Source organism: Ceratina calcarata, unplaced genomic scaffold (genome assembly GCF_001652005.2).
Source record: "Ceratina calcarata isolate Rehan_Ccalc_2016 unplaced genomic scaffold, ASM165200v1 scaffold301.2, whole genome shotgun sequence".
Taxonomy (NCBI): Eukaryota; Metazoa; Arthropoda; class Insecta; order Hymenoptera; family Apidae; genus Ceratina; species Ceratina calcarata.
In genome coordinates, this window is record NW_017152577.1 from 693,891 (window position 1) to 708,809 (window position 14,919).

General features: G+C 46.2%; 1 protein-coding gene across 4 annotated transcripts; it reads left to right on the top strand.

Moving 5' to 3' along the window:
• Positions 1-14,751, top strand: Ndg (Nidogen). Of its 4 annotated transcripts, XM_026812901.1 has the most exons (21): positions 1-281; positions 6,489-6,767; positions 6,895-7,103; positions 7,165-7,256; positions 7,326-7,472; positions 7,812-8,051; positions 8,127-8,652; positions 8,726-8,892; positions 9,002-9,130; positions 9,197-9,295; positions 9,498-9,665; positions 10,013-10,150; positions 10,408-10,533; positions 10,651-10,773; positions 11,314-11,657; positions 12,260-12,596; positions 12,809-13,037; positions 13,261-13,436; positions 13,557-13,665; positions 13,896-14,014; positions 14,368-14,751. In XM_026812901.1, the coding sequence occupies exons 1-21, from the start codon at positions 54-56 to the stop codon at positions 14,493-14,495; spliced, it is 4,113 nt and encodes a 1,370-aa protein (XP_026668702.1). In that variant the 5' UTR covers positions 1-53; the 3' UTR covers positions 14,496-14,751. The 4 variants fall into 4 exon arrangements, with proteins under 4 accessions (XP_026668702.1, XP_026668703.1, XP_017878833.1 ...); XM_018023344.2 differs by lacking the exon at positions 10,013-10,150 and having other exon boundaries at positions 3-281; XM_018023345.2 differs by lacking the exons at positions 10,013-10,150; positions 10,408-10,533 and having other exon boundaries at positions 3-281.
• The last annotated feature ends 168 nt before the right edge of the window (positions 14,752-14,919 follow it).

A 14,919-nucleotide genomic window follows, 5' to 3' on the forward strand; every position in this document is an offset into this window, starting at 1 on the left:
CGCGGCTCGGACGAGCAGCAAGCGGTAGTAGCGTGGAGGCAGTCCGAGCGAGAATGACTACTCGTCGCGCGAGTGTTCGAAACGTCCCGGGGCTACGGGCCTTGCTGGCGCTGGCCCTGATCGCGCCCTTAACCGCGGCCTTAAACCGGAACGATCTGTACCCGTACTCGACGCCTGGAACATCGATCCTGGAAACGGGCGAGAACGGATTGCTGTTGTCAGCGGAGGCGATCGTCAAGACGCCTATCGTTTTCTTCAACAGGCCGTACACTAACATATTCGTGAGTAAAGATTCATTGCGAAGTCGACCTAAAAAAAATATCAGTATTGTTCTGTACGTCAGTCTTTTATAAATTTATTTAAGATTCATTCTTAGATTCGAGATTAAATTCTTGGTAATGTCACATTTTACATATATTGTATCTAAACTTAGAAAGAGGAAAGTCTATTTTAGAATCGGGCGAAATAAACAGGAATTCGATAAAAAAAAAAAATCGTTATTTTTACCAAGGCGGTGTGTTCGGTCTAGCCGCGGTTTTCCATCCGGATACCAGCAGCCACTGGTACTCGGCGTTTAATTTCGGCGGCTCACGAAAATACACGGGGGGGCTGTTCTACTGGAGTAACCCTCGGACCGCGCGAAACTGTGTAAACACGGGGCGCGCGTGCCACTGTTTACGCTTGGTCGTAGGGAAAATCGTTTATTTAATGTTTTAAATTAGAACCAGTGTACCGCGCGTGTTGCAACAGGGAAACGTCTCTAGTGTAAATACGACGAGCACGCGGGAAACGTTCTCCTCCTCGTTTTGTAACCGGGGAAAATAGGAAAAGGCCCGACGGCGCGTCGGCGATGACGAGACGTGGTGTAACTCGTCCCGTTAAGTATTAATTCGCGCGTGCATGTAACAGCCAGGAATGTTCGGTCATCCCCTTAATTCGACTCGCGTGGTCTAATCTGTCGTCATCTTCTGGCGTGACACGAATTCATTTGCCCGCGACGATCCAGCCGGCTGGTCAATCGCTTAATTGCGCTTGGGTCGACGCACGAGTCCGGTTCTTCTCGCGTCGGACGATAAAACCGCAGGACTCAACGAAAATCGTCGGACAATCGCGAAAGTCTTCTCAAAGAACGGAACGGCAGTAAAAGAACAAGAGTCAGATTACACAGTTTGAACTTCAGATTAGATTCCCCGGATTTATGTGCACACGATTTGACTTTTTGGGAAAGCGACAGTGAGAGATTAGTTTCCGGAAGGTATTGAGTCACGGCGATCAGACAAACAGATTAAAGAGTCCTGGGATGATGTCACTGTTCTACGAACCGATTCACGGCGTGAGCTGTGATCGCGTACGCACCGTGAATGAACGTTGATTGCGCGGCACGTCGATTCCCTCTTCGCGTACATACTTACACGTATGTACGTAAGTAACATTATATCCGGAGGAATCTTCGTTGATTGATCCGGCCTAGCCAAGGTGCATGATCTCATGCGCGTAGTGTCTAACGTCATGTTTTCATGTGTAAAACCATTATTGCGTGTGACGACACGTAACAGAACCCATTCACTTCTTAAGTTATTTATTTATTACTAAAACACAGATTTACTGTGTAAACACGGGGCGCGCGTGCCACTGTTTACGCTTGGTCGTAGGGAAAATCGTTTATTTAATGTTTTAAATTAGAACCAGTGTACCGCGCGTGTTGCAACAGGGAAACGTCTCTAGTGTAAATACGACGAGCACGCGGGAAACGTTCTCCTCCTCGTTTTGTAACCGGGGAAAATAGGAAAAGGCCCGACGGCGCGTCGGCGATGACGAGACGTGGTGTAACTCGTCCCGTTAAGTATTAATTCGCGCGTGCATGTAACAGCCAGGAATGTTCGGTCATCCCCTTAATTCGACTCGCGTGGTCTAATCTGTCGTCATCTTCTGGCGTGACACGAATTCATTTGCCCGCGACGATCCAGCCGGCTGGTCAATCGCTTAATTGCGCTTGGGTCGACGCACGAGTCCGGTTCTTCTCGCGTCGGACGATAAAACCGCAGGACTCAACGAAAATCGTCGGACAATCGCGAAAGTCTTCTCAAAGAACGGAACGGCAGTAAAAGAACAAGAGTCAGATTACACAGTTTGAACTTCAGATTAGATTCCCCGGATTTATGTGCACACGATTTGACTTTTTGGGAAAGCGACAGTGAGAGATTAGTTTCCGGAAGGTATTGAGTCACGGCGATCAGACAAACAGATTAAAGAGTCCTGGGATGATGTCACTGTTCTACGAACCGATTCACGGCGTGAGCTGTGATCGCGTACGCACCGTGAATGAACGTTGATTGCGCGGCACGTCGATTCCCTCTTCGCGTACATACTTACACGTATGTACGTAAGTAACATTATATCCGGAGGAATCTTCGTTGATTGATCCGGCCTAGCCAAGGTGCATGATCTCATGCGCGTAGTGTCTAACGTCATGTTTTCATGTGTAAAACCATTATTGCGTGTGACGACACGTAACAGAACCCATTCACTTCTTAAGTTATTTATTTATTACTAAAACACAGATTTATAGAATCCATTGATAAATAGTGACAAAAAGAATAAAAGAAAAATGAACGAATTAATGTAAAAATATAAAATAGGCTAATTTTTAGGAGATTTAGCATAATTGAAATATAATGAGTCCGGAGGAGAGGAGAAGCGCAAATTTGTAACCGAGAGAAAAGAGAATTACCTTTTCTGTTATTTTATTTGATAAAACTATAGTAATTTCCCGTAAGCGTATAGCCTCGCAGTATCACGTTACTACGAGGAGCACGTGCTGTGATTGGATCCCGTGCTCCATTCATCGACACGCTTAATAAGCGCGGCCACTGCGCCGTTATCGATGGGACGCCTGCGTTTCGGCGCCAGGACCAATTGCTCATCGAATAAACGCGATCGAGCCGCGCGCGCGATGGATAATCCGCGGAAGACTCGAGCCTCGCTGCACTCGTCAAGATACGACGTCCAGATAAATGGAAATCGAGATCAGAACGCTCAACCGTTTTCGTAGCCGGTTAATTAAGCTCCGGTCGAGCATCAGATAAATATTTAATTAGCCTGCGCGTTGCATAAGTGCACCGAGACAAAAAGACGTTCCCGAACAATGAATGCAGCCGCGTTAATTAAACACGTTCGATTAATCATGCGCCGGTCGTATTTTAATACGTCAAATTGATGTAATCCGATGATATTCGTGATCCTATTAAAGGATAATTAATCTATTCCGTCCTTCCAGTTTTGCGCGGCGTCGTTTGTTGGTCCGATACCATCTCGTTGAACGAATGTTATCGGTAGCCAGTCGGTCGATTTGCATCCGGATGGATGTTAATACGATACGGGACGATTTACGGTGTTAAAACGCGGCGAATTAGCCTTGACTGGTTTCCCACAATTAGTTAACGCACGATTTGTAGGAGGCGCGTTGCGAAATTTCAACGTGGATCGTCATCGCACGACCGCCAATTATCCTCGCTTAAAAATACCGGTTAATTAAATGAACGCCAATAACGAACGTACCCTGGTCTCGTCTTTTCCAGCAATTTTAAAGCCGATTTCACGCGAGGATTCGTGTCTCGAGGCCCACGCGCGTCGCGGACACGCGATGGCGAACGTCGTCGGTCGATGATAATTTTCTCATAGAACAGAACGACGTTTCGGGTGTTCGCCATGCGGACACACGGATTAGCTTCGGCTCAGGATTCGATTGACACAGATAATAGATGGGGACCGCGACAATCTACTTAGCCAGTGCTGCCTACACGATAATCATCCCCTATTCCGTCGCTCATCGCCGACGATTCGCAGTCATCAAAATGATTGCGCCCGATTACACGATTGCGTTAACGCGTGCTGTCTTTCATTCCGACGTCTAGCCCAGGGAAAAAGAAATTTTCAACTGTTACATCGTCATCGCAATTCCATACGCCATTCCGCTCCGTTTTAAGGTTCTATGAACCTTTACATAAAAATAATGAATTAATGACTAGATGTTAAATTAATAGAACACTGCACAAAATTTTAGAAATTTTGCAAGCCTGTTAAAAAATTTATTACATCTAGAATTCTTATATCGAATGATAGAGTTTTCATTAAGCTTTTAACAGAGATCTTGCGGCTCATACAATTTTAATCTCTGCTGTCGACAATTGAAAATGAAATTGCGATAAACAATAACAATAAAACAATATTTGACGAATGCGAAACTGTTTCCCAGACTTCCCCTAATTGATACTATATTTATTTTCCGAATACAATTTATACTCGCGAAATGGAATTGTCTAAACTCGATTCCCGCACTAGGGGAAATTCAACTGGTGAATCTCGTTACCCCGGCAAAGTGCTCGGCGAAATGATCGAGTTTTCGAGTTTAAACGAGCACGAAGTTGGTATTTAACGCGGCCGCGGTCGTTGTTTGTCCGGGCTAATTGAAGCTATCGCCAGTTTCCCAGCAAACCGCAATTCACTCGCTCGCCCGCTCTCTTCTAATTTCATCCAACGATTCGTAGGGTTAAACATTTTTCTCCAATCGGCGAGATCGTGTGAACGGTACGTATTTAATCGAGTTCACACCGTTCGGTTTCAATTCCATTGTTAGAGCAAACCGATTGCATCGTAATCCAGCCGGGAATTATACTAATAAACGAGATAAATGAAATCGGTCGTTCGTGTAATCGCATACAGTCGCGATTACGTTCGATTAGCAGGACTTGTTTCGCTCGGATGGTTCCCGGCTTTTTGAAACGCGATAATCGACGTTCAGAGAATCAGGAAGAGAATCCGAGACACCGCGTAGTTATTACTTGGAACGGAGTGATATCTATTTTCACCGTTTTCTCCAGCGTGCACGATCACACGTCCGAGTGGATTACGTTTGTGTGCGTGTGTCATCGGCTCGGCTGCGACCTACGACCCGGAGCGATAGCCCCGGCGAAGATAGCGGGAAAAACTCTCGATACCGCTGTCAAAACGCGTCCGAGCGCGGAAACAGAAAGGAAAGCGGAGGAATCGATGATCGCCGTCGGGACGGCTGGCATCGATTATCGGTGATCCCGGTTTCCCGACGCGCCTCGTAATTATCGCACGGAAAAATCGTCTAATCGGAAACGGCTAATCCCTGACGATTGCCATCGATCGCGGCCGGGGGATTAAAGCGCAGGGGAAACCGGTCGATCGGAATAATTACGGGGCCTTTAAACCCTTTTTTCACTCGTGTCCTCTTTTTTACTCAGACTCTCGAGTGACGCGAAGAAACAATTCGACGAGTCGACGTTCGGAGAATTTCTCTGCCTGCCTTCTGTCTTCTTTATTGGATATAAATTTTGTATATTAATAAATGCGTCTGTGTTTCAATGCTCGACACGTCGTCGTCGTCGTCCCGGGCTGTACAGCGTCGTAACAATATTTATAGAACGCCAGACACCTAAGGCGCGATGAAACAAATCTAACTGGCAGCGGGAATGAAAAGGATCATCGTCGGTTTAATTCGTGTCAATTCTGTGACCGGGCCGCTCGTTGAACGGCTACACTCGTGACTATTATAATGGAGCGTTAAATCCGACGCGGCGCCCACAGCATTAGCATCACGAGTGGAAACAATACGAACAATCAGGCCGAAGTTCCAGAAACAGGAACGTGTGAATGGTTGAAACCAGGCCGGAATTCGGTTGTCGCCGTTAAACTTCCCTGGTTAACCAGCAGCCTCGTTGCCTACTCGAAGCGTCACTTCCGTTTTCCCTTTCATTCAACGCGCGCGAACTTCCCCTTCTGTTAAACGCTTTACACGATTGAAAATTGAAAAATACACATCTGATGTTAAAATTCAACGATGAACTCAATTATGTTCAATGAAATTAAATCACTTTTCTTTTATTAAATAATTGAGAGATGCAAATGGAATTGTAAAATGAAGAAGTCGAGTGAACTAGGGTCCTTTGAAGATACAAATAGTCTCAGGCGTCCAGACCCCTGCTCCCATTTCCAGGGAACCCTGGTGACCCAAAAATACGAAATACGAAGAAGTAGGCCGGGTGCAGAGACATTCGCCGACGCAAAAATAGTATTTCGGTGAAGTTTCAACACAGGAGCCGTTTCTCCCATGGGACAGCTGCTCGCGCTACGAACGTGGCGTAACGCGCCTTTCAGTTTAGCCAATTGACGATACGGCGTCTGGTTCGTTAAAAGAAATGCATACCGGTTGAACGAGCGGCTCGTCTCGTTAGATTTGATTTGATTAAGATTGAGACAACCCCTGTACACAAGTACAGAAGCTTAAATGATATAAAAAGAGATTCAAACTGTTCTCATCGTTACTTTCAGCTTAAACACGCAAACTGAAGTTTCTTCAGAATCTTTAATTCCACTTAGGGTTTTTAATTAAGAACATTTCCTGTCTTTACTCATTTTTCCTTCTGAAGGAGTCTCGAATAAAAAATATTATCTCGTTTTAGGTAAACGCAAATGGTGTCCTCTCGTTCAGGAGGCCGATGCAAAGGTTCTTCAATATTCCGTTCCCACTTGACGATCCGATTATCGCACCTCTCTACACCCACGTCGACACCAAGGCATCCGGAAGGGTGTACTATGGCGAGACGGACACGCCGGAAGTTCTCTCGCGAGCCGGAGGACTGGTTCGAAGTGCTTTCAAGGATGCCGAAGATTTCGTACCTGAGACCGTGTTCCTCGCCACATGGGTGGACGTCGGTTATTACAACGGGAAAGCCGACAAAGTAAATGAAAAACAATCCAGCATTCGTATTTAAAAAAACATAAATTTCGTATTCGTATTTAAAAAAACATAATTCCACGAGTCCGTAAAGATTCGATTCTTTCCTGACGAAACTCCATTTTTGTTAGGTGAATACGTATCAAGTGGCCATTTCGTCGAACGGTACGCATTCTTACGTCGAACTATTGTACCCTGAAAACGGTATACAGTGGATCCAAGGTGAGTCGCACCCCAGCGGCTTGCCGGACGCGAAAGCTCAGGCAGGGCTGATGAACGAAGAACACGTCGTGCATACTTTGAAAGGTTCTGGGACTGATCAGATTCAAAACCTTGAAAAGTGAGTTATTGCTTATTTCGATATTAATTTGAATCGGGATAAAATCTGATTTTCTGTTCAGATGGTCGAATGTGAACCGGCCGGGGCAGTGGTTGTTCCAAGTCGGATCACCCAATCACGACGAGTATATAAAAGTCCCTGACAACGTGGAAGGTGAATATTACATCTAATCAGTGAACTGTGATCGTAAATTATACAAGGTTCTTGTATTTTATTAATTAGACAGCAGCATGACGAATCAAGTGGCGAACTGCAGAACGGGCGCGACGAGCTGCCACAGTAAGGCTACGTGCGTCGACTACGAGGTCGGCTTCTGCTGCCACTGCAAGCAAGGATTCTTCGGCAACGGGAAATCCTGCCAGCCGAACGGTGAGAAATCGCGAGCCCCTTCGTTACGTCGCTGAAACGTTACGAACTCGGCAACCCTTCGCTCCAATTATCCGCGGGTCCTTTGATGTGGCCGGGCCGCATAAAAATCTCGAGAGAGCCTCTCACCGCGGCTTTTAACTTTCCGACTCTCTTTCCCGTCCGGACGAGCGACTGTCGCGAACGCCAATAGCTGACGGTTCCGGTCTCTCTGATCTATTCATAGATCGTCCGCTCGTAAAAGAAGAGGCTCTCCTCGCAGGCCCTTTGAACGACTGACTGCCCGTCGTTGCCGTGGTTTATGCACAGATAAACTGTGAACTGTTTGGTAACATTGTGCAGACGTTCCGCTGCGTGTAAACGGACGGATTTCCGGGACGATCAACGGGATCGAGTTCCCCGCTAGAGACCTTCAATGCTACGTGCAAACGGAAGACGGAAGAACGTACACGGCTCTATCGAGAGTGCCCGAAGAAGTCGGCGCCAGCTTCCAGCTGCTGGGAAATCTGGGTGGAGTCATCGGCTGGCTGTTCGCGAAACCAGTCAGGAACAGCGAAACGAAAAATGGATACGAGCTCACGGGTATTTACGATCTCCGCGGATTCTGTTCCTACTTTCGAAGTTCCCACCGATGATCGTTCGATGATGTTTTCGCAGGGGGTGTGTTCAACCACACGACGGAACTGTCGTTCCCTTCCACCGGCGATAAGCTGACGATACGAAGCAATTACATCGGCCTGGACGTGTTCGGCCAGCTGAAGATGGAGGCGGTGATCAAAGGTACGTTGCCGCGGTTGACTAGGGACACCACGGTCGACTACGGTGACTACGATGAACTTTATACCAGAGCGCAAGCCGGCGTGATACGCGCGCGGAGCGAGAGAGCCTGCAAGCTGAACGAAGCCGGCGAGGAGCGAGAGCTAAGCTTCTCGCAGGATCAGACGATCGTCTATAACGAGTGTCCCTATCTGAGCGTCGACCCCGAGTACGATACCACGCGAATCAAATTCTTCAGGGGTGTGACCACTTACGAAGCTACCGAGGGAATTATCCGGTTCGCGGTAAACACGAAAGCGACGCCGTTAGAACAGGAGGATCCCTGTATTCAAGGGAAGGAGACCTGTGGCGATCACAGTTCCTGCGTCGTCGAGGGGGATGAATTCAAGTGCATCTGCAACCCTGGGTAAAACATCGTCAACATCTGCGTTTTTTAAATCTCGCGTTCCCATTTTTATCACCGCATTTCGTTTGCTCAGCTATCAATACTTGTACGAGGAAGGCGGGAACGCGATCTGCGTCGACGTGAACGAATGCAGCGCGGGAAATCACATGTGCTCTCCGGACGCGCAGTGTTTCAACCAGGAGGGTGGCCACACCTGCCAGTGCAGGCCGGGATTCTCTGGCGACGGCAGAACGTGCGAGAGTGAGTTCACTTACCGTCTGACGAGAGTTACCCTACACCGATAACTACGTCGGCATTCCGACGTCTGTTTTACGTATCGCGAGTAACGCATCGTCCGTTGAAAACGCAGAACTCCCATCGTGCGAGGACACGCGGTGCGGCAATTACGAACAGTGCGTGATGATCGACGGCGCGCCTAACTGCGTCTGTGTGCCGGGATTCGAGGACACGGAGCAGGGCTGTTATCCCTCGCAACGCGGTAAAAATTTATTTCACGCGACGACACAATTTGCTCGATCCGGTGTCACTAATAAAATCGTTGCAGGTTCGTGCGACGAAGAAGACAACTGCTCCCAGTACGGTGTCTGCAATTTCGATCCGGCGAGACAGAAGCACGTATGCATCTGTCTGCCTGGCTTCATTGGTGAGAACTCCACATTTCCTTGCATACGTTTAGTCTTTAATATCGTCAGATTAACGAAATGAAAATACATGCATAGAAACGATCTCTGAGGGAACGGTTTTAATCCCTGCGAAATCGCGGGATTGCCTTGCATACTTTAAGCAATTTGCAAGCGAATCCCGCAAATAAATTCCGGCACCAACGGAATCGCGATTGTTTCCAGGCGACGGTTACACGTGCTACCCGGAAGCGGACGTGACCACAACGGACGGACCGCCGAGACCGCAGTGCGCGGGCGAGATGTGTTGGTGCCCCGGGGGATGGGAACTTCGAAACAACGACTGCGTGCCGTCCGAACGCGAGCATAAACCAAACAACTACGATCGAGATCGTAAGTACCGATATCAAACTCCATTCTTTATTTTTTAGGCGAAACTGCATGAGAATATTAATTGCGAGTTTTAAAACGATCCTTCGATTCTCACAAACACGTACAACTAGACGACTTTTATATAATACATTAATTAAAACTCGTAATAAAAGCGAAACGCTTGTTTTACGAGAATTGAAGGATTAAATTTAAGTTTTACTTCTTTGAATGAGAAATGAACAATTCGATTAAAGCACGAGAATCTAATCGCATGAGGAACGTAATTAGAGTTCGATAATTGTCTGCCACGTGACTCGCCACGATCATTAACCGGTGGCGACGAAACGATCTTGCATCGTGCGTTCCAGTATCAGCCCGCCCAAGCCCGGAATGCTACCAAGAAGACTGCGCGTGTCCCGTGGGATACTATTACAACCATCCCGAGGAGATTTGCTCGCCCCGACCTGGATTCAACCACGAAACGATGGGCCCATCTGGATTTCACTGTACGGTGGCTTTGCTTATGCTAATTAACACTTTGCACGAGCCTTATCGCTTCAAGCACACAATCAGCGGATTGTAATTTTCATTGCGTCATCAGACATGTAACGGATCGATTATCAGAATAATCGCAATAAGTGATGTGATAATCGGTCTGTGAAAAAAGATCCATGACACGTATTTTAATACCTAAATCAGTTTTTAAATCGCCGAGGCGATTATAGCACCAGACATTATCATAATCGCACACGCTTGTGCCTAGTATCGTGCAACGTGGTGAACAGGTGTCACCCCTACGCGCAATGCATCTTCGTGGCGGCCACCAGCGATTACGAGTGCCGCTGCAACCCCGGATACGAAGGTGACGGTTTGGACTGCAGGAGGACAGGTACGTGTTCACTCGGATCTTGTTCGATTTATTCAACTGAAGGAAAACCGTGATAGCGATTTTACTCGCGTCGCTCGAGAATCGAAAGCCGATCGAATGAATATTATTCTGGCGCAGAAGTGTCCTGTTTGGAAGTAGACATCTGCGACCCGAACGCGTCCTGTCAGCAAGAAGAATCCCTGGCCAAATGTGTCTGCAACCCGGGTTTCGAGGGGGATGGAACAACGTGCAGTCAAATCGGTCATATTACTTTTCTTATACTTCGCTCCACAGTAGCTCGAATATCGCACAACTGCATGAGCGAATGATAGATTAGACCAGTGGTGGGCAAACTTTTTTAATGGGGGGGCCACAAAGTTTAAGAAATTCTAGAGGAGGGCCAGAATTATAGAAAAAATGCACTTTATACTTCTCGACCGTGAAAACGTAATTATAGCGGGCCATATACTATCCATGTCGATGGGCCCTCGGCGGGCCGGATTAACCCATTCGCTGCCAAGGACGAGTATACTCGTCCTGCTTTAAATATATTATAACATGCAGGCTCTTTTGAAGGCCCATTGCCAACGACGAGTATACTCGTCTTTGGTTTTCTGCTTCTAAATGATTATGTATGATAATATATGTGCTCTTACCAAGAAATAACTTGGCAGCGAATGGGTTAAATAATTTCGCGGGCCGTAGTTGGCCCGCGGGCCGTACTTTGCCCACCACTGGATTAGACCATTGGTGTAAAAGCTCTCAATAAGTTTTTCCTATAATAATTTGTTTCGAATATAGACGAGTGTAACAGCAACTCGGATTGCTTCGAGAACGGGCGCTGTTCTTACAATACTGCCAGTTCCCGTTACGAGTGCACCTGCGTGCCGGGATACAGCATGGTCGACGGAAGGTGCGTGGTCTCCGATTGCTCGACAAATCCGTCCCAGTGCCACGTGAACGCGCAATGCGTGTCGGCTGGGGATGGTGGGTACAAGTGCGTGTGCATAGACGGTTACAACGGAGACGGGATACGGCAGTGCGTCGAGGACCACATTGGATGCAACGTGCTGAATAATTGCGGGAGGAACGCGGTCTGCGGTTACAATCAGACCACCGCCAATTTCGCCTGCGTATGCCAGACGGTATGTTTATTCTATCAACAGTACGACTCCCGATCCAAATGTTTTTCATTGATACTAGTAATGTTGAACATCGATAGCGCAATTGGTAATTCGACAGTCGGAAGTAACGAGAGAATAGTAATGGCCAGATGTTTGAATTTAATTAATGATTAAATGGAATTCATATTTGCAGTGCGAACCTGGTTACGAAGTAATTATTTTCAATAATAGTATATTGAATATTCGAACCTGCTTTTAACAACAAATTCAATATTTCGTTGTCAATAAATGTACGTTATTGGTGTGTGTGTGTGTGTGTGTGTGTGTGTGTGTGTGTTCGATCTTTTACAGTTGATTAAAATTAAAATCGTGCTCAGAACTGTGCATAATGTTGACTCGATTTAGAAGGTAAATAATATTGCTCAGACCGAGTTTCGAAATGGATTACAATTATCTGAAACTTTTACCTTGATACTATAGTTAGTTATTCATAGTCAGGTTTGTACCAGTAGTCATACGAAATTAAATCACGATTCGCATGGAACGTTGTTTCTGAACAAACATTCGTGACAGATGCGACGGATCACGGAAGGACATAAAGAGTGGTTCATGTGTGTTTTCAGGGCTTTTACGGTGACGGTTTCACGTGTTTGCCCCAGTCGTCTTGTAGACACGATTCGACGCTTTGCTCGCCGGACGCGGCCTGCGTCGCCGCCGGGGAGAATCTGTTCGCCTGCGTGTGTAACGAAGGTTTCACCGGGGACGGTACCGAGTGCAAACCGAGACCGAAACACGAGGCGAACTTCTTGTTGGTGAACCAGGGAATGGCGACCCTAAGGATACCGTTCGCACCGACGCAAGTGGAACCCGGCAGCCCGATCTACATCGCGTACACTCAAATGGCGATCGCGATCGACATCGATTGCATGAACGGAAAGGCATACTCGAGCGACATCACCGGTAAATAAATCACAAAGCGTTTTGCACATTTAAAGGCATTGAAAGTAATTTAACTGTTGAACGAAGAATATGATTGGACCTATCTGGAAATTTATGTAAGGCGTCGCGTTAGATCAGTTAGTGGATCAAGAAGCAATTTTCCTTGTGGAAATATCGTGGTACGAGAACGAAAGGAGGAAGGAAGGTCCGTCTAGACGAGATTTATCTTGCAGGTAATCGAATAATCGAGTTAATGTACAACGGATCGATGGCCGAGACGTTCCTGACGAAAGTTAGCAGCCCCGAGGGACTAGCGGTCGATTGGGTCTCGAGAAATATTTTCTGGACCGACTCCGGGAAGACGACCGTCGAGGTAGCCAATCTCGAGACGAAGAAACGGAAGGTACTCGTTTCCGACGGACTGGTCAATCCTAGAGGGATAGCCGTGCACCCTTATCGGGGGTAAGTGTCCTTTCTCTCTGAACCATTTATCCGGCAAACTTTAAATCAGGCAAACAACCGCGGAAACTATATACTTATTTCTTTCGAACTAACTTCTGATTCAATAAGGCCTAAGTATTTTTCGAGTCCTCTAAGTGCTTCGACTATCGGTCCGATGAAAGTAAACGGATCGGAGAGAAAATATAGGAGACCGATTAAGCCGTGGAAATTTGCACGTTCGCAGGAAGATATTTTGGTCGGATTGGAATCGTGCGTCGCCTAAATTGGAGTGGGCCAACGAGGACGGTACCGGGCGGGCAATCTTCCTCCAAGGGGATTACGTGAAGTTACCGAATTCATTAAGTATCGATTGGTCGACGGATGAACTCTGCTGGGCGGACGCCGGGACGTTTACGATAAGTAAATACAGATCTTCCCATGAAATTTTCTCAGCTAATAGAGATTTCGAGCCCCCCCAACACTTTCGACAATCGCCTCGTCTATAATCTTCGACCCTCCTTTTTTGACAATTGTTCACAGCCTGCGTGGAGATCGATACCAACAAGGTTAACGTCGTCGCCAACCAGCTCATCTACCCGTTCGGTCTCGCTATCTCCCAACAGAATTACTATTGGACCGACTGGAAGACGTAAGTCGATCATATAAGTAACGTATTAGGACACTTCGAAGTCAAAGACTATCTCGATTAAAAATCTTAATAATACATTAACGTTTCATTGTACTTCTCAGAGTATAAACAATTTCCATATTTGCTATTTTCATATGAACAACAAAATACCCTCGAAGTAGCTAATTTGAATTAAAACTGTTCCCACGCGGGGACAATACTATAATTGGTGTCGTTATTTATCGTCGCAGTCATAAGATCGAAGTCGCTATGAAGAGTTCGGGGGACAGGAAGTCGGCCATATCGGTACCACCCGGAGGAAGCGGTAAATTATATGGGATAGTCGTCGTCCCCGAGTCGTGCCCGAGAGGTAAATCAAGTTTTACGTCGTTCATCCCCTATGAAATTGATCATCAACCCTTTAAGAATACATAAAACCACACGGAATTCACGTTCACATCACCATCACTATGAAATTTCTGTCAAAAGCTGTAGTGTCTTAACTAATTACTAAACTATGTACTTATAAAAGTGCATTTATAAAAAAAAATGCATTTGCATGAAACATAATTTGACACTAGAACTACCAAATCACACAAAATGACTGGTTTTGAATGGAGAAATGGATGTATAAAAAAAAATCGGTAGTTCTAGTGTTAAATTAATATTGCAAAATATAAATAAATGAAAATCTGCAGTTGATTAATTGTAACTTTGTGACAGTGAGCAACGTTTGTCAGTACGAGAACGGAAGGTGTAGCAAGGATCAATTGTGCCTGCCGAACGGCGAAGGAGGAAGATCGTGCGTGTGCGCGGACGACGCGTCAGGGCCATGCACCGACACGAATTAAGTAACGTTAAGATTATAGATTGTGGAGATCGCGGAAGAGAAGAGTTTATTCGCGATGCGTCGGAGTCCGTTAGATTATGTGTAAATTATAATAATAGTAATAATGATAATAATAATAGTAATATTGTTTTTGGTATGGCTAGTTTTATATCGTCCACGTTTTTCGAGTAACATTATCTTTTTGTATCTAACACGGAGCCTGCGGGCGTGAAGCTGCGGCCAGTGACGAGCGTTATTTAATAAAAATTTAAGAATCACGACGTCGTATTATTTTTACGGATTGCAATTATTGAGCTGATATTTTGCAATAAACAACTTTATTTATTTCCTTATTTATTGGTGCTAGCGAACAAACTTTTATGCGGAAATTGTAGGCACTGACGGTCCCTACAAGGAAGATTCTATGAATTTTTCTTCTAACTTCG